A 20,472-nucleotide genomic window follows, 5' to 3' on the forward strand; every position below is an offset into this window, starting at 1 on the left:
CATCGACAAGCACATCCATGAACACAATGCAAGAACAACGATTTCATTCATGTTTCATATTATCGATAAGCACATCCATGAACACGGCGCAAGCACACATATCAGAACTAGATAAACTCAAACGTAGATACAAGACTACTAAAGCACTAAGATTTGTCCACTTCAACTACATCACAGGTCCATCACAGCTACTACATATGAATGACGCTAAGAAATTTCTAAAATCGAAAATCATTATGCAACGAAGACAATCAAGAAACATTGCAAGGAGACACCATTGCGTCACCACTTCACTCCAAGGCATCGACGATGCGGCCGACGAGCGTGTCTAGGAGCCGTCGCTGCGTGTCAAGGTGTTGGAGCGCCATCTCCATCTGCATCCTCTGCGTCTCCCTCGCAGCCTCCATCCTCCTCTCTAACGCCGGGTAGCCAGAGGACACCCCTATAGACGCACCTGAAGCCTCTCTCACCGACCACGAGCAACGGGCTAAAGTTACGTATGGCGCCGCGGAGCTCTCGGAGCCCGAACTCACGTAGGCCGCGCCCGCTAGCCCCCCTCTCATCGAACAACTCCGGGATGTTGCGCATGGACGAGGCTGAGCCCAAACCCAAGGAGCCGCTCATGGCTGGCCTCGCGCTCGAGGCTTCAGAGGAGCTCGTAGCGTTGGCCGACGACATGCTCGAGGCAGCGCCAGCTGCCACTGATACATTTGAGCGCGCATTAGTGGAGATGGTAGAGAGATCCAGATTGAGAGACTTGAGTGTAGAGAGACGAGTGGATGAGGAAGGAGGTGGAGCATATAAGAGACTTGAGTGTAGAGAGAAAATATTAGTCAGACGTACGTGAGTCAAAACCTAGTTGAAACAAAATTTGGGTCTGTTCCTATCATCACTGCCGGCTCGAGTTATAAACCGGCAATGATAATATCATTGCTGTGTTTAATATGAGCCAGCAGTAATGACCCTTATCACTGCCGGTTCATAAGCTACGATGGCTAATTTTTTTCACACGACTCATGAACCGGTAGTGATGTGCCGGTATATAAGACCAGTTTTTGTAGTAGTTATTCATTGTTTAAAGGGAAAATTACAAAACCCAATTGCAAGATAGGGAGTTTTCATTTACCTACTCACAAGAACTTTTAGTTAAGTCGTATACCTGTAAATTTGAAGTATTTTTAGATACCCCATTGGATCCATATGTCGCTTTGATTGTCACACATGTGCATCACATGGCCATGGAGCGTGTTGTGTGGCCTTCGCCAACTTGTCCAGCCTGATGAGTGTGCGGCTTGGCTCCTCTCCACAGCTCTCCACAAATCGACTCACTTGCATCTTGCTTTGCGCTAGAGGTTTCAGAGCAATGCAAATACCATTACAAAATTATTAGGAAAATTCACATTTCAAGGGAGCCGAGCCGTGGAGAGTTGTGAAGAGGAGCCAAGCCACACAAAATACATAAAGATAGACAAATATGGTCTATTGGTCTTTTAAGTTCAACTTCACCAAGATAACAATGCATCAACTTAAAGTCTCACAAACAAAATAGATAGCTAGCACTAAGTAATTAATTAAGTATCTAAGTTACAATCCATATCACACAAATATCAAACATTTGATTCACCACCTCCTAATTCATGGGATGAGCTCCCTAATGACTCCATCTCAGTATCTTCATATCCATCCTCGTAAAAGCAAATTGGCTTTTTTGACGGCTAGAGTTTTAGACTGGTTAGCTACACTTTATCTTTGTATATGTGGGCATTAGGTTGGGCTCTATTGGGCCAGAATAGTCAAAAGCGTCTTGGCGCCAAGACGATATATTGCTATAATCGGCGATAAATCGGCAAAAGCGTGAATTACAATATTCTTATATTCATTTGACGCTATAACATCATATCACTGTTATTTGCAAGCTTGAATGACATACATCTTACAACAACCATCCACTTTACATACCAGACGTTCAAAGAGCGATAGTTCTGGAGTCCACCAGAGCCACTATTAGAGATGGCAATTAGGTGTGGTAAGTATGGGTAGTGCTCTTTTATACTCATACCATCCAATTTTTAGCTCACTCATGGGTATACCTACGGACGTCCGTGGGCGAAGAGCAGGGAACAAACCCGTCGCATATGGATATACCTATTTACCAGTCGGTGAGGAGAGGGTGGCGAGGCTCGGTCAATGTATAGGGAGAGATGGGGGAGGTGAGAGGGTCCTCACTGACGATAGATGATGAGCTAGGAGGGTAATGGCGATGATTGGAGGTGAAGACAACAGTGATGGCTCGGTCTTCACGCGGGTGGCGTGCTTCGACGGTGGGGAGACGATGACGATCACTGGATGACCTTTGGGCGATGGCGGTGAAGCTCCTGGTGATAGCATTCGGCTCTAGAGGCGACAGGAGGTGGCAAATCTAGCCATCGAAGTTTTGATGGCAGCGAGAAGGAATGGAAGGAGCAACATTGTCCACCACCACGACGACGAGGAGGAGGAAAGAGAGGGCCTGATGATAGTGGTGACGGCGGGACGGAGTCCAACGATGGTGGAGCGGGGCTAGGCGACGGCACGATGCTAGGATGTGGCGGCGCAATGCTAGGCTGGCGATGAGGTGGGGCTGGGTGGTGGCGAGGTGAGATTTGTGTTGTGAGCTGTGATTCGTGAGAAGGGGCTAAGGGGTGGCGACAGGTGGTTAGGTGTGGATTGTGGATGAGTGGATCTGAGTTCTGAGAAGAGGATTGAGGTTTGGAAGATTGGACCTACTTATCAGATAAAATATATAGGTAAACAGGTGTCAAGAGTATGTGTATGCCTTATCTATATCTATATTTGTATACTTGTTAGTTCGTATTTTTCGCCCATAAACATATTCGCAAGGTATAAAATTCGATACATATATAACGATATTAAAATATTTATTCACAGATAAACATTTAATCTAATTAAATTGCTATCTAGCTGCTCTAGTGGGCGGGGCCGCCGATTCCGAGTACCGCAGCTCCCAATCTCACCGACGATGGACCCCGCGTCGTCATGTGCCTGGTGACGAGGACTCGCGTGTAATCTCTGCATGGAATACAGTAATTTTTTTAATCTCCAACTCGTGTCCGATTTGGAGCCATCGGATCGACACGCCCAGACCTGGTCCACGGATAGAGTCGATCCACAAAACAATGGACGGTGGATCCTGCAGAGGCCCGCGATCCACCGGGTTCCACGGCTTGCATCGTCGGGATAAACGTTAGCTATAAGAAATTGGGCCACCCGGTCGGCTTTGGATTCTCCCTATCGTTTCTCTCGCCCAAAGCAGAAAGCTCCCCCTGTTCCCTAGTCTTCCCCAGCTTCGTCTCCGGTAAGAACTCCCAATCCCATCTTTAACTATGCTTTTGCACCGGATTATAGGTGAGTGTTTGGAGCTCCGGATATCATGTATCTCCGTGTGTTAATTGGTTTGTGCTCGTTGCTTGGTTAAGTTCATGGATCTACGGAATCATGGTTGAACCATACAGTTCTTACCGACCACGGCGAGAAGTTTTCAAGGATCCGTGCTCTTAAGAATTGGGCTGTTTAGACTGGAGCTCTGCAAATTGAAAGGCTATTTCCTTCGGTTTATTGCTTCAGTGTGCCAAGAGATTGGGTTGCCTGATTAGCAGCTTGTACTGTTGTTTAGCAAATACGAAAGACATGGCCTTAATTAAGGCTTAATCCGTCGCGTAGTTGTTAGTAATAAAATGGTCGTATTGCTTGAAATGCTTTGGAGTAATTGGGCGCGCTCACTGTAGTAGTGGGGCTACGAAACTGCATAATTGCATGAAGTACTACGGAGTTGGCCCTGTAAAATAAAGAAACAGGTAAATATTAGTACAACTAGTTCTTACCTACTAGTAGCTAGCATTTTTGACCGGCTAGGATGGAAATTGAAGTGTGAATGATCTTGCATATGATACGGAATTATATGCCCAAAATCAGATTTTGTAGTCAAGTCCATGCATCTAGATTGAGCAGAGGTGCACTTGTCGATGCAAATTGTAATTCAGCTAACCTTTTCCGCGAGGAGTAATTTAAGTTACTAGCCAGGAGGCAAGATGATAATTTGATCATTGATAGTCAATAATTTGATCTGTGATAGTCCTTTTGTTCTCCACTTCCACAATGGTAGTATGGAACTGTAGTTGAATTACAGTACTTCTTTCTACATGAATGGTAACATGGAACTTTGCTTTCTACTTTACGTACGATAGGTGTACACCATTGTTCTGTTCAACATATAAAACCTAGCTATTGCGGCAGAAAAACTGAAAGCATCTGCCGTGTACCTGTCCAACTGCTTAATTTAGCTGACTCTTGATTTCTAACTGCTACCCATGTGGACAGCAGATCCACTTGCTATTTCCTTTCTATTCAAAGTCTTCAGAGCTGCTGTATTGCACGATAACGACTGTCTCTCAAGTCTCACCTAGCTTCCTCTTTGGAATTGAATTGCAGCACTTGGTTGATGGCCTCACCTGCGGCATCACCGGAGGAGTTCACCCAGCTGGAAGCCGCACGCCAGTCTCTCATCGCGATCTCCCAGTCGGTCCCGGAGATCGGGGCGCCTCACGTCGCCATCAGGTCGCCGAACGGCGGCATGGAGAACGGGCACGACGACGGGGCAGAGGAGAGGTACAGGGCGAAGCTCATCTCGATCTCCAACCAGTCGCCTGGTGCCCGGCCAACACCGTGCCCGGCCAAGAACGGCGCCGCTTAATAACCGTGTAACGTTGCTTGCTCCTGCGACGCTTGTTTATATGTGTACCAGTGCGTGTTGCTAATCTAGTGGCCAGGACCTGTCGTCTGAATAATTGGCTGGAGCCCGCCAAATAGAATACTTGTATGCAGATGTGAAGTCGCCACTTGGCTTGAACTCTTATAATGTGGAAAAGAAATGTAATGGACTTGACTTTCGCAAATGCAACCACTGTTGACCGGTGCAGGATCACCATACTTCCCGTTATTTTCGATTCTGGAGTGGTCAGCTATGACGCGCGGATACTTAGGAATGCTCACGTATCAGACCGATACTTCTCCGACATTTGTTGGACACCGATACTCCTGATATTTGTCAAAACCTCTCCAATTCTTTTCAGACACATTCAGACCCTAACATCTTGTCATGCTAAAAAAAATTCCACTCTCTACATATAAAACCCCCTCTCCCCACCGCCCTCCATCATTACACTTAGAAAATAGAGGAATAGCGCCTCCTTGCTAGCCCTATCTGGCATTGCCCTACACCGTCACCGTTAGCCATAGTCGTTACCCTGCAATCTCCTGTTTGTCTCAATCCCTTTCCTTTTATATCAATGATCGACTAATCAGGTAGTCCTATAATCTTTTGCTTTTACGTATCCACATATCAGTGTTTTCGCAAAAATAACGTATCTATACCGGGGTAACGTAGGTGGTCGGTTACTGTGACAGACGTAGGAATTTAGAATTGGGTGTACGGAGCGGCCGGAAAATTATTCCATAAAAATAAGGCCCGTAAAAGCAAAAGCTAAACCACCCATAGTTTCATACAAAAGTTAAATTCTCTAAATTTAAATATAAATCATTTATCAAACTATTAGCCAATTACACCAGCTATTAATCAATTGCATCAAACTTGAACCGACAATTGCTACTGAGTAGAGAGTAATCACGTACCAACTATTAAGTAATGCTACTGAGATTTTGAACGACGACAGGAAGACATGGCCACATGCCGCTGCTCAGTCCGCCATGAACACGAAGCAGGAGCCGACAGAGAGGGAATCAAGTCACGGAAATTGTTGTTCGCTTCGCTCGGGCTTGGAGCGCTAAAGGCCGACGTGCCATGGGCTCCCGGCGTCCGTCCGTCACGCGCGAACTTGGGCCAACGAGGGGAGCAGCCGAACAGGCCGGCCCAACAAGTGAGGGGTGGGGAGGACAGGCCTGGTTGGGACGGAATATGTGGGCTACCTCGTAACTTTGGGCTCAAATACATCTAATCAGGCCCAATTATAAGCCTATTATACATGCTAACTGCGATTTTTTCGAGAGAAAAATTGGATGTTATGTACACCCCGGCCTACGCTAGGTCCGTCCTTGGTCGGTTATTGCTCTTTTACGCCACTGCTGATGCTTTAGCTTAGGTTGTTTCTTAGATATTAAATAACCATACCATATTTTTTATAATGTAAAAAAAAATGAAAGAAGACAGAATAAACTAGTGTCTTTAGTAAATATGGATTGTGATACATCAACTAGGCACAATATCCAATATAAGAAACTCGTAAAAAGCATTGTGATGCTCAATGTCCATGTTCACTTGTTGCATGAAGCAAGCAAATAAATATGGAGGAATTGAAAACTTGACGTGGGCACATATTTTAACACGTGGAAGAAACTTTGTATTGGAGATATAAAGGGCGATGCAAATTTTTTGACGCTGCTTTGGGCGATTAATTTTGCAGTCGCTCACTGTCCGAGAGATTTTTAAAAATCGCCCAGCTGTTGGCGACTAGAGGCTAGTTCTATAATTTTTTGAAACGACCGCCTAATTCTGCAAATTAAAAAAAGAAAAATATAGAAAAAATCACTAATGCACGAACATTTAACAACTGCCGGAAGGGGAAAATGGGTGCCGCTTGATCCCTTGGGCCGGGCTTTCATATTTTATCCCCTGGGCACGCACTTTCCAGTCTGGGCCCTAAACAATCGCGCGAATTGGAGGAGATGGCGGCGGCGGCGGCGGGAGAAGTTTCCGGCGAGTCGTCGGGGACGAAGACGAAGCGGCTTAAGGTCGCCGTCATCCACCCCGACCTTGGAATCGGTACGCCCTCTCTATCTCCCAGTTGGTCACGCTGATCCGTGGTTGCGCCAACTCCATGTCCAATTTGGCTGGGATCTCGCGTAGTTAGAGTTGTCTAGATTTCAGAATCTTGAGTGCGGAGGAGAGCGAGGAGAAGGGGCGATGGCGTGCGCGCGGAGGAGAGGGAACGGTGGTGGGCGGAGAACGTTTGGGGCAGATGAGGGAGCGGCGCCGTCCGTCTCGAGGATGAAGAAGGGGTGCGGCAGGGAGACGAGCGGCAGTGGCCTGCGGGTGGGAGACGAGCAGCGCCGTGGGGCTCTGGTTAGATGCAGAAAATGATTAAAAAAAAAGGAAATAGGTGGCAATTCCTGAAGGGAAATTTGATTATATGTTCCAAAGTTAATTAACCTTTGATAATATGCCTAAATTTAATTATATGTTCCACATGGACTAATTTGTAACAAAGTTTAGCCTTCAACTCTCGTACCCAATATGAAATTTTGTTACAAACTAGTCCCTGTGAGATATATGATCAAAGGATGATCAACTTTAGACATATTATTAAATGTTGATTAACTTTGGGACATATAATCAATTTTCCTATTCCTGAAAACTAATCTTTAGGGTGTCATGTCCTCAAATCTCCCATTTAACTTCCTGGATCGACATATATTTGCCAGTGTAAGGCTACAAGAGGACTCTAAGAGCCCAACTCATTGATATAGCGCGTTCTCAAATTTTTTTTGGAGAACTGGGCGTTCTCAATTTTGTGCAAGATTTAACATAGGCTTAGTTCACTTGGAGTCTGGGTACTGAGGGAGGATTGGATCTTGTTCCTTGTGTATTTGATACGCTTCTGGTGAAACAACCATGCCTTATAATTAGTTATTTTGACGTGCGGCTGCATTACGCTTGTTATAGGCAGCAGCAGATGAAATTTATAGAACATTTTTTTCAAAAACTTTTTGCAGCAACAGCTGCAGTATGAAACAAAGTATAACCACACATGCAGCATAGAAGATTCCGGTTACTCAACTGAATTGGATATTTGGTGTAGGTGGTGCTGAGAGATTGATCGTTGATGCGGCTTGTCAGCTTGCTGTCCATGGACATGATGTCCATGTTTTCACATCACATCATGATAAAAACCGCTGCTTTGAGGAGACTGTTTCCGGTAATGCTCTGAACTTTACCTACGTGTTTTCTTCTGATACCTTAGTACTATAATTTTAATTTACAGTTACATTATCTTTTCTTTGTTGCTCTTATATTTTATGCTTTGTGAATATCTTGATCCGCATTCTGGGGTACAAATCCGAAGTCATTGCCGTGTTAACTCAGTTCCTTCAAAATTCCTGGCAAATAATTTTCTTTGACATCCTACTTGTACATCACTGAATTATGTGTGTGGCAAAATGGTGCTTATGTGAATTCAATCTTTACATAACTTCTATCTGATTGTTTTCCAGGTCCATTTTCAGTTACTGTATATGGAGATTTCCTACCTCGTCATGTGTTCAACCGCTTTCATGCTGTTTGCGCTTATCTTCGCTGCATTTTTGTTGCACTCTGTGTGCTTCTTTGGTGGCCCTCCTTTGACATCATATTGGTAGACCAAGTTTCTGTTGTGATTCCACTACTCAAGCTAAAGCCATCATCCAAGGTATCAATCTCTTGTTTTAAGTGTTTTGTGCTCTCTAATTGCTTCTAATTGTTTGTTGCATCTCCAGATAATATTTTATTGTCATTTCCCTGATCTGTTGCTTGCACAACATACTACCATGCTTCGGAGGTTTTACCGCAAGCCAATTGACATGATTGAGGAGGCCACTACTGGTATAGTGATTCTTCTGCGTCTAGAATTGTACCTGATATGTTTTTTCCCTTCCCTTTCTTTAACTATACGTCTTGACATCCAGCAGCATTCTAACTGTAATGGTTCTTCCTTCTATATATATATCAGGTGTGGCAGATTTGATTCTAGTCAACAGCAAGTTTACTGCAGCAACTTTTGGGAGGACCTTCTGTGGCTTACATGCTAGAGGAATCGAGCCTCGTGTTCTATATCCAGCTGTCTCTGTTGAGCAGTTTCATGAACCTCATGCTTACAAGTAACTTCATGCTTGTATATCTCTTTATAACTCACTTAGGTTTCACTTATCAATTTTAGCATACTATATTAGATTTTTTTTCACCTTTTTTTGTTGTGGTGTAGCTAAAATAGACTACCATCATTTTCAGGTTGAATTTCCTATCAATTAACCGGTTTGAGAGGAAAAAGAATCTTGATCTAGCCATTTCAGCATTTGCTTTGCTCCGTTCTGTTGCTTCTACACTACCTGGTAATGCTCTGCAGGAAGCAACTTTGACAGTGGCAGGTGATTTCTGTTTATGTATTCTTTTTCTTTTAGTTCAGGTTCAATGTGACTACATCTTGAGTTTAAAAATATCAAATTATTAACTATGCTGATTTCTTACGAGCTCATTCTTTAGGTGGCTATGATAAGCGTCTCAAGGAAAATGTTGAATACCTTGAAGAACTCAAAAGATTGGCAGTGGCTGAAGGGGTGTCTGGACAGGTCAAATTTATGACATCTTGCTCAACATCTGTGAGAAACGAGCTTCTCTCCAACTGCCTTTGTGTTTTATACACTCCAAAGGTAAATGTCTAGCTGTGCTAGGACTTGCATCAAACTAAGCATTTTACTTTAGCAAGCTTCTTGTGGATACTTATCCAGGACGAACATTTCGGCATTGTTCCTCTTGAAGCCATGGCGGCCCATAAGCCCGTAATTGCATGCAACAGTGGTGGCCCGGTGGAAACAGTTGTAAATGAAGTAACAGGGTTTCTGTGTGATCCATCACCCATTGAATTTTCAAAAGCCATGCTGAAACTTGTGGATGATCATGATCTTGCTGTCAGGATGGGTAAACAAGCACGAGACCATGTGGTGCAAAAATTCTCGACGAAGACATTTGGTGACCTCCTCAACAGCTATGTCCTTAATGTCTATCATCAGAGGATGGAGTGATATATACCGTCCGGGCAATGCCATATGGAAACAATTTGAACACCACGACATACTATTTTCGAATTTTTATGACGCTTCTGACTTTGATGTACACACATTACGGTAATGCCTTCACATTAAACCCCTTTGGCAAACTACAGTGACTTGGTGATCTGTTTATTGTATCTAACATATCAAAATTTGGCTAAGTTGAGGACAGAACTACTGGCCTCCGCATCACTTACCTCAGCCTCCCCTCTCCACAAAGCGCCTCAAAAGATCCGATCTTCAACCTCCGGTTGACAGGACTACTGGCAAAATGCCCACCTGGTAAGGCAAAGTCATAAACCCTACTGGCCGTTTAACTTTGGTAAAATTAGTGCTCTCCTCGCAGTCGGTCTACTTCCTCACGACTATTAGGGCCCCTAAAGGAACGCTAGAGGAAATTGATTTGGCTAGGCATCGATTTCTCTGGTTTGGTTGTCAGCAGCTCATCGGGGGTAGCTGCAAAGTCAACTGGGATCGAGTCTGTAGGCCAAAAAGCAAGGGAGGGCTAGACGTTCTACACCTACATGCTTTTGGTAGAGTGCTCTAGCAATGGTTGTGGCTTGAATGGAAATCTCTGCAAAAGCCGTGGGTTGGGTTCGAGATTTGCTGTGGGTTGGGTCCAAGATTCCTTGCAATAATTCTGATAGGCTTCTTTTTGCGGCGGCTACCGAGATATGATTGGGGATGGTAACTCCATCTCCTTTTGGCATTCTTCCTGGGTCGGCGGTTGCAGGCCTATCGACTTCGCCCCCTCATCTACTATGCGTGCATGGCAAAGTGACAGAACCTGCGTGAGGCCTTGGGAGATAATTCATGGCTCCATGACATTGACTTTCGTTAGATGGCATCCTACCAACACATTCACCAGGTTGTTCTATGCCAGGCTGCACAAAATGTGTCCTTACTCCCTCAGTCTCCCGATGACATCTTCTGGAAAATGGGTGCGCAACAGGTGTACTCCATGTCTTCGGCCTACAAGATGCAATTATGGGGATCCACAGACACCAACTTTGCCATCATCATCTAGCAGGTCTGGGTGTCACCCAAATGCAATTTTTTTTTGTGGCTGGCTAATCAAAACAGGCTATGGACCGCTGATCGGCTCTCTAAGAGGGGATGACCCTCTACCACCATCTGTGGGCTTTGCCTTCCTTGAGACTTGCCATCATCTCCTCACGGGCTGTAGATTCACCCAGCGCATGTGGGCCCAAATGGCGGTTTGGCTGGCTCAGCCAGGTATCGATCTGCCCAATTGGCCCCATACAGACTCGGTCCACGAGCGGTGGACGGCCATGGCTAACATCAACCACTCCCCACGCAAAAAAGTCAGACTGCTCATCATTTTAGTTTCCTGGGAGATTTAGAAGGAACGAAATCAACGTGTTTTTTTTACCATTGAGAGCAGGCCACAGCCCACCTCGTCCAGGTTATCAAGGACGAAGCCTCTCTTTGGGCTTTCGCGGGTGCGCGCCACCTAGGACGCCTAGTTACGCAAGAGTAGGCTTGGTGCTTCGAGCTTAGGATTTGTCGAGATCCCGACCCTTGGTATTTTTTCTTATTCTGGCCTCCCTTTTCAAAAACCTTGTTTGTTATTTGTCGGGCTTTCTTCTAATTAATACAACGGGTAGTTCTCCTGCCGGTCCAGTTCAATTTTTTTTGGCCAAGTTCATAATGTACTGCACCCCTGGAATGGAGCTGGAGCTTATAGTCTTATCCCCCCCGCCCCCCCAACGAAAGAGCAATTAGGTTGAAACAACAATGATTTGACTGGTCAAATATAAACTGTCGGGATCAACTCTCACCTGCTGTTTACAATATGCCAAGGACGATGTTTGAGAGGAATCATGTAGGTCTGAGTAGCTGTGCCAATTCATGGAACTCATTTGTTAATTTGGTGACTGTCATGAATCATCATATCCGAATTTGTTACTATATGTACTCACGCCTTTGGAAAATGTTGCCCACAAATATTCTGAGTTGGATGCAAAAACCAGCAATCCAATTCATGTCAAATGCTATGTGCCAAATCGAAGTAGGAACTCTGAATCCTTCTTAAAAAAAAAGGGATTGTTTGAGGTCTGAATGGGTATGTTGTCAATATCCATTGTCAATGTGGTTTTGTCAGCATTGGAATTGTTGATTCTGTTCAGAGGAAACTAAATTTAAGGTTTTAAACTGTTGGATGATTCAAAATCTCATTGAATATTATAACCGATAAGTCGGTGACGGTTGTGATTAGGATGCAATTTTTAGATCGCTTAGTCAATGGATTTAGTAGTCCAGTTCCTTGATAATCATTAGCCACACTGATTGCAACATTTGTTCAAAAGAAAATTGAGCCAGTTAGATCGACCAGGAAGCACCCGATGACCACTGTTCGTTTTGGTGTGATTGTGATTCCCTCCGATGGTTGAGGTAAGCACCCGATGACATCCTACTGCTTGCGGGATCGTCTGGCGAGTGTGGGAGGACCTGGTGGCAGCCCGATGAGGCAATCTGCGATGACGCTTTCGTTACCAACGCCAACAGATGAAGCACGGGAGTGGACTCCAGTCCGAACTCAGATGCACAGTTCTATGGCAATGGGACGTTCTGGCGGCGATTTCGGTGCTTATGGCGGCTCTGATCCCTTGGATGATCGATGGCGAGGGGGTTCCAAATTTTGGGTGCTGGCAAATGAAGATGCCTTGGATATGGAAAACGTAGTGGTGGTCACTCCAACAACTTCTGAGTTCTTGGAATCTGTTGTCCAGGCAGGTTTCTCGGTGGAAGAAGTTGTCCAAGCGGAGGCTCAGATCGTGGCAGAAGAGAAGGCTGAGGTATGTACATGTCCAGGGCATAGAAACTCTTTACCTCAGCGGATCATCGACGCTTTGGTGAAACATCGACAGGGTAAACCATGGTGAGGTCCTTTGCCAAAGCCTCGGATCTCACCTCCAAGGACAATTGGAGATATTTTGGTTAGGGGTGCCTATGCACTATCATCGAGATGGCTATCGGCGCCTCCGTCGCTTAAGTTGGACTGTCCAGCAATGATGGATTCGGGCCAATCTCGAGCGAAAATCATTCATGTGCTCTTGGGAATCCATCATCGAATGTGGCAGTGGTGAGTAGTTCATCGACAGAGCTGATCGGAGTAACACCTGAGCCTGAGAAGAAGATTCCTGAGTTTCTAATTTCAAAAGCTGCGGCTAAAGTGGATCTGGGTTCAATGTCACCACGCAAGTGGGTCGAGACATCTGTTATGGGCCATAGTCTAGAAAGGAGAGGGCTTGATGGGCACAAATCGCTACATCCAATCTTTATTCAAAAAAAAGCCAAAATACGGATGGTTCCATTCTCCAGCATGCTTGCCTACTTTATTTGCGCATTCCAGACAATCTCCAGAACTTCTACGAAACCCTACGCCACATTATTTGCCGTCGAGTCTTCCATGTCTAGCCAATTCTACATCGGCTGTCTATCTGCAACGCGGTTCCTACATCGAGGTGGTGAAGAGGGCCATGGATCGGGACGGCAGCTAGCCTGGTCGCGGTTCATGATGTCGAATTGCCTTGATTAATTCACTGATATGGCAATAAAATATGAGCTTATGTCCATTTCCTATAATGAAAGTTAAGCTGAGCATATGTTTGGTGTCGATGACGTGTTTATCTTAGTCTGAGCATATGTCCATGCATGCCAATGATATTGGTCTGTTAACCTGAGCATATGTCCATGACAATGCTCCGGCAAGTCATCGAATGGATCTTGTGTGTTGAGGGTTAGTCTCTGACAATGATTTCGGAGTATGCTGGATAACATGTGCGTGAATGATGTTTTAGGAATTGATGTGTGAGCGTACGATGGACTCAGGGACATAGAGAGTTATATAAGTTCAGGCCTCTCAGAGAATAATAGCGCTACGTCCTGTGTGTTGTGTTATGGAGGATCTCCATTGGTTACAGAGGTAGTTCTAGCCGACTGCCAGACTTGATCTGCAATCCTCTACAAATAGGGTCATCATCTCTTTATATAGTAGGGAGAAGGAGAACTTACATGTAGGTCCAAACAGAAGATCCTGCTTATCCTAATATCTAACACAAGCCATCATTACAGAGGATCAAACGTGTCCATTTGCTCGGAGGGCTTAGTATATCTCATCGCCGTGCACCGCTGTGCTAGTTTGCAAAGCCCCACTCCATAGCATTTAATGCTATTGGGTGGGGCAATGCCCCTTTGTGCCATCCCCGACCACTTGCTTGACAGCTTGCTGACAACGTCTCATCCATCGTGCGGCGCCACATCGACCTCCAAAGTTCTACGCTACGAGACGGGACAATGCCCCTCTATGCCATCCACGACTTCGCCCACTAGAGTTAGCGCCTGGGGAAGGAGAACACTTTGAGTGAATGTCAATAAATGCGATTGGACAGGTTGTGTTAGATCCGGCCTTGTGACTAGTGAGGCCGGTCACGGGTTTATACAATGACATAGGGAGACTGGTCGCGTACTGGTCGTGGGAACCATACCCTGGACGTGCGATTGACGAATTTTAGTAACTATACGTCTCTGACCGTTATATCCCTCGCGGGGTCTGTTTGCTATGGTACCCCTTTATTCAATACACCGATAATGCGTGACTACTATAAGCTGCAGATGAAGGTAGCCGCCTATCAGAAGCAACCGATAGATGAGCCTAAGGTAACAACTACCACTCAATAAGCTTGCTTAGCTAGGGTGATATCCAACTAGTCTTCCCCAAGTTCTAGCTAGCTAGCCGCGCTAATCTCGTGCATGCTTTTAATTGTTCTTCCACGTGATACACCATAATTGAGTCATTTGCACCTTGTTATTCGAATTCGTGATTTTGTCTAACTTTGACACTAACATTCATGTTGTTGCCTGCATATTTGACATACATCCTTAATATCTTCTCATATATTCCAAGAGATTTGAATTTTATTGAGAACACAAGCAATATTGGTTGGAAAGAGTAAGCATATTCTTTCTCTGTTTATTTGTGATTCTTAATTCTTAACCTGATTTTTGTTCTTTATTGTGATTCTTAGCCTCTCTAGTTGCATGTGCAGGTATCAAAGGGCAAGACCAATCAGTGTAGATCCAGCATTGCAAGTCCCAAATAAAACTGAGGTTGTAACAACAAGGAGAAAAGGAGTATACCATCAACTTTTAAAATATTTCTAGGTATTGCCTAATATCTGTACTGAATCTTCGATTGAATTTTACCAAGGATTAGGTGCTCTGTGATGGTTGCTTGTAATATTGTAGTGGTTCTGCTTTTGGGTAACTTGAGATATGCTCTGTGTATCTGCTATGTGAATTCTAAGGATTAGGTGCTCTGTGTATCTACTGTGACTGCTATTGAGAGAAGATGTTTATAAGTTCTGCTTTGTGTATCTGCTTTGTGATAGTTGCTTGTAATATTTGTATAGGTCACAAATTTTTTTGGTATTTTTTTTGTCTTAGTACAGACGGTTCTAAAATTAGAATCGTCTATACAAATAATTAGTACGGACAGATCTAGTTTTAGAATCATTTGTATAAATAATTTGTACAGATGGTTCAAAAAAACATACGTAAAAATCTTATTTGTACATACTCTTTTTCGATAGACGATTCGAAAAAGCGTCTTGTATGGGGTTTTTGAATCATCTGTACATATCATTCCTCTAGTAGTGTATGTCGCATTGAATCCATACCTTTTCTTATTTGTGGTGATTTTAATATTATTAGGCACCCCAACGAAAAGAGTAATGATAGATATGATGATCGATGGCCTCTTCTGTTCAAGGCAGTAATCAGTGATTTTGACTTAAGAGAGTTTGAGATATCAGGTCGAAAGTACACATGGGCAAGCTCTATGCCACTTCCTACATATGAGAAGTTGGATAAAATTCTGGTAAGTAATGAATGGGAGTTAAATTACCCAAAAGCAAAAGTGGAGGCCCTAATAAGAAACTTGAGATGGTTTCATAGCAGAAACTGCCATATGTTCAAATTTAAGCTTGGTTGGTTAACTTGAGATGGTTTTTTTAGTTAGTAGCGGATGAATGGAGGAAAGAATCTAAGGGTCATACTCCATTGCAAAAGTGGCGGAATAAGATACAAAGACTCCGTCAATTCTTGAGAGGATGGGCGAAGAACGTGAGTGGTGCCAATAAAAAAAAGAAACAACTCTTAGAAAGAGTAAGTGAGTTGGACAAAGAAGCAGAACATACATTACTTTAGCCACATGAGGTGGATTTAAAGCAATATTTGAAAGAAAAGTTGGTCTAGCTCTTAAGGGAAGAGGAAACAAGATGGTATCAAAGAGTAAAGACGACAGAGCTGTTACAAGTTGATTGCAATACGAAATACTTTCAACTGGTAGCCAATGGAAAATATAGGAAAACTTGTATATTTCAACTAGAACATGGGGACCAAATCATCAATGGTAAAGAACAACTAAAGTCATACATCACGTAATATTACCAAGGTCTATTTGGCCCTTCGGCTAATACGGAGTTTTCTATTATTGAAAGCCGTAGAGATGATACTCCTTAAGTCTCTAATGCTAAAAACGAGATGTTAACATCCATATTTACTGAAAAGGAGGTAAAAGAGGTATCTTCCAAATAAAACATAATAAACCGGGACCAGATGGATTACCAGCTGAGTTTTAATAGGTTTTTTAGGAGATCATAAAAGAGGACTTGATGTTACCTCTTTTTAGCTTTAACTTTGGGATAACACTGCTACCAAAGAAAGTTGATGTCATGCAAATACAACAATATAGACCTATATACCTTCTAAATGTAAGCTTTAAGATATTCACAAGAGTTGGCATTAATAGGTTATCAAGCGTTGCACAAAATATAATTAGGACATCACAAAGCACCTTTCTGCCAGGGAGAGACATTATGGAAGGAGTGGTGATTCTCCACAAAACTATACATGAAATGCATAGAAAAAAGTTGAATGGGGTAATCCTAAAACTTGATTTTGAGAAGGCTTATAATAAAGTCAAATAACCCTTCTTACAAGAAGCTTTAAGGATGAAAGGTTTTTCAACCCAATGGTACTCGTGGACACAACATTTTGTAAGCAAAGGGAGTGCAGGGGTTAAGGTTAATGATGAGATGGATCGCTATTTCTAGACTAGAAAAGGTTTAATACAAGGTGATCCTATGTCTCCAATTATGTTTAATTTAATGGTTGATATGCTTGCAATTTTCATATCAAGAGCAAAGGAAGATGGACAAATATGTAGAGTAGTCCCTCACTTGATTGAAAATGGTCTTTCAATTCTTCAATATGCGGATGACACAATCCTTTTCATGGATCATGATCTTGAACAAACAAGAAATATGAAGCTCTTGCTTTGTGCGTTTGAGCAATTATTAGGCTTGAAGATTAACTTCCATAAAAATAAATTATTCTGCTATGGAGAAGTTAAAGGCTATGATGATCGATATATACAAATTTTTGGATGTGAACCAGGGAATTACCCGTTTAGATATTTGGGTACTCCAATGCATCATAGATGCATAAATAATAAGGACTGGAAATTGATAGAAGATAGATTCGAGAAGAGACTGAGTAGTTGGAAAGGAAAATATTTATCTTATAAGGGGAGGCTAGTTCTTGTTAATTCAGTTTTGAGTAGTCTCGCCATGTTCACGATATCTTTCTTTGAGATACCGAGGGGTGTTCTTAAGAAGTTAGACTATTACCGGTTAGATTTTTCTGGCAAGGTGATGATCATAAGAAGAAATATAGGTGGGCAAAGTGAAGCATTCTATGTAAACTAAAGGATCAAGGTGGTTTGGGTATTCAAGATCTTGACATCCAAAACAAATGTCTATTAAACAAATGGCTATTTAAGTTTATTAACGAGAAATATTTGGGTCATAAAACTATTGCTCAAGTGGTTAAAAAACCAGGTGACTCATAGTTCTGGACATGAATAATGAATGTCAAGGAACTATTCCTAAACTTTGGGAATTTTCAAATAAGGAGTGGCACTCAAATTTGATTCCAAAAAGATTAATGGCTAGGAACAAACACTTTAAAAGAGCAATACCTAAATTTATACAACATTGTATATAGAAAGCAAGAGACTGTTTTGAAAGTTCTAAATTATGATCCACCAAATATATCTTTTCATATAACTTTGGTGGGAGATAAGCTTTAGACTTGGCATGATCTAGGAGCCAAGATTGGTGATGTTGATCTAACCGAGGATCCTATCTTGTTTAGATGGTCTTTACACCAAAATGGTTGATTTTGAGTACGATCAATGTATAGGGCAATGCTAGATAGCAACATAATGGACAACAATGGTTGCTTGTGAAAACTTAAGCTTCTATTAAAAATCAATATTTTCTTGTGGTATCTATACAAAGGAGTGATTTTAACTAAAGATAATTTAATAAAAATAAATTGGCATGAGAATGAAAAGTGCTATTTTTGTAGTTGCAATGAGACTATTCAACATCATTTTTTATTGTAATATTGCCAAGTTCATTTGGAGAATAGTTCAAGTTTCTTTTGGATTAGCTCCTGGTTCATTGTTAAATGGAATAAATTTGGCACTAAAGAAACAACTTTTGGTGGGAGCCGTAGCCATTTGTTAGACAATTTAGCTTAGCCGGAATGATATAGTTTTTGATAAGATCAGTATATTTACTCCTATGCAGTTTATCTACAAGACCACACATTGGACTTGTTTTTTGGCATTACTTCAAAAGAGGAAGGAGGATCAAGAGAATATGAGAGCAAGATGTAGTCAATTGGAGATCACAACAATAGATATTTTCACCAAGTTCGTGTGGAGTTTTAGCAATAGATTAAGTGTTTAAAATGAATATGTGCTATTTGTTAAATTTTCTAGCATCTTATGACGTTTACTGCATACTTTTTGGTTGCGTCGTTTGTAATAATGAATGGATAAATTCATTTTGTGATGAAAAGATTGAGACAATTTCATTTGTTTGATGAAATAAAACTCTTTTTATCTTAAAAAAAAGATCTACCAGGACGCGTTTGTTCGACGGAATGCCTAATTTTGTCAAACCATGTGCCTTAGCGAACGCTCAAAGTCGTTGAGCGACGTGTGGCGCGCCAGTGTGGCAAGTGGAATATATCAACTGCTAGTAATGAGTGTTTGCGAGAATTCGTAAACATAAAATTTGTGCAAGTTTTATGCTTCTTGTTTTAAAAATAGCACCTTGCATAATGGTGGTGCACTAATGGCAGCTCGAGACCAACCAATCTGGCTTGAGTTAGCAGACCTGAAACAACACAGGAAATCAACCAGGCTGATCCATGTTCTGCATATATTAAGCTTGATTTTGCTAGTTCTACCCATAAGAAAAATATTTGCTCGGCGAATTAAGACAAAGCAATGGTTGGCTGGCTAGCTAATCTACTTCTTTGAGCAAGAAAATGCACCCCCTGTGACGAAATGAATCTTGATGGCTCATGTACGAGCGAGTAAGCGTCTGTCATTGAGTGTTTTAGTTGAACTGTAGCTGTCTTATTCTGATGGGACTGTTTCCATTAGGTTCAAGAGTGCAAGCAGTTCATGACAAGGAAAGATGCCACAGTGATACCAGACTCTTACCTAAACCACGATAAACACAGGACAAATCATAATATTGACTTGTATTCTTGCATACATAATCTTCATCCCAGGAACAAGATGGATAAGCTTGATCACCATTGGTGACAACTAAAGCGTTTACCATTTAACAGTGGATTACATTAGGATTTTCTTTTTTTGAGAAAAGAAATGACATTAGTTACTTGCAAGGAGAGCATTTCGTTTAAATAAAAAGATGAGAATGCAGTTGGAATTTGGAATAGGAAAACGCAACCTGATCAGTCAAAGGAAACGCTCAACCGCCCACAGCTAAACCATTTATAAAAAAAAAAAAAACGAAGAAGAAACGTAGCCGGATTCAAGATCCACCGTCACCCTCGGCCAGCTCCTCTCGCAGCTCCATTTAACAACTCCAAGATGCATTTGACGTTTGAAGATCAAACCAAACCTTTCCTCTTCCTTCTGTTTCTGACAAGTCGCATTTGCATCACGCCGTATCCTCATATTTTTTTGGATTACAAGTTTACAATCAGAGCAATTGTGCAAAGTCAGAGGGTATGCCTGCAAATCCACTTTTGAATATACACCAAATCCACTTGCGAATATACACCTCACTCTGAACCGGGGCCCATCAAATTGCTTGTCTGCTCAAGTCGATGCCCATCAGATTGCTTGTTTGCTCAAGTCGACGCCCATCGAATTCATGTAATTCAAGTCCCGATCCCTTCGTCAAAACCCCTTTCTTTTTTCCATAGACATAAGAGACAAAGTCTTGAGTTGCAGATCGAGGCCAATCCATGTCGGCCCAGCGTTATTTTAGTTGCCAACCTTGCACTCAATTTGCAAGCATCTCTTACTTTTGTGGCCATCTGACTTTCTGACCAGAGCGTGTTGCGCTATTTACAGATGCATAAAAAATCAAAGAGCTGAGATACTAATACTGCAAGCTGTACTTTTCTACTTGTTCTTGTAGGGTCGTCTGGTAGACTTTTGATGTTACAAGTTATGTTCTT

At 42.6% G+C, this 20,472-nt stretch overlaps 1 protein-coding gene across 4 annotated transcripts; it reads left to right on the forward strand.

Annotated features, from left to right (window-relative positions):
* The first annotated feature begins 6,663 nt into the window (after window positions 1–6,663).
* LOC133888769 (uncharacterized) lies at window positions 6,664–15,007 on the forward strand. Of its 4 annotated transcripts, none has more exons than XR_009903829.1 (10): window positions 6,664–6,835; window positions 7,872–7,988; window positions 8,284–8,477; window positions 8,545–8,650; window positions 8,778–8,925; window positions 9,056–9,192; window positions 9,308–9,474; window positions 9,553–9,948; window positions 10,036–14,848; window positions 14,946–15,007. XR_009903829.1 is itself a non-coding variant. In XM_062329130.1 (8 exons), the coding sequence occupies exons 1-8, from the start codon at window positions 6,739–6,741 to the stop codon at window positions 9,844–9,846; spliced, it is 1,260 nt and encodes a 419-aa protein (XP_062185114.1). In that variant the 5' UTR covers window positions 6,664–6,738; the 3' UTR covers window positions 9,847–9,997. The 4 variants fall into 4 exon arrangements, 1 of the variants encoding a protein (XP_062185114.1); XR_009903828.1 differs by having other exon boundaries at window positions 10,046–14,848; XR_009903830.1 differs by having other exon boundaries at window positions 10,046–10,155.
* Window positions 15,008–20,472: the final 5,465 nt, after the last annotated feature.

Source organism: Phragmites australis, chromosome 13, assembly GCF_958298935.1.
Source record: "Phragmites australis chromosome 13, lpPhrAust1.1, whole genome shotgun sequence".
NCBI lineage: Eukaryota > Viridiplantae > Streptophyta > Magnoliopsida > Poales > Poaceae > Phragmites > Phragmites australis.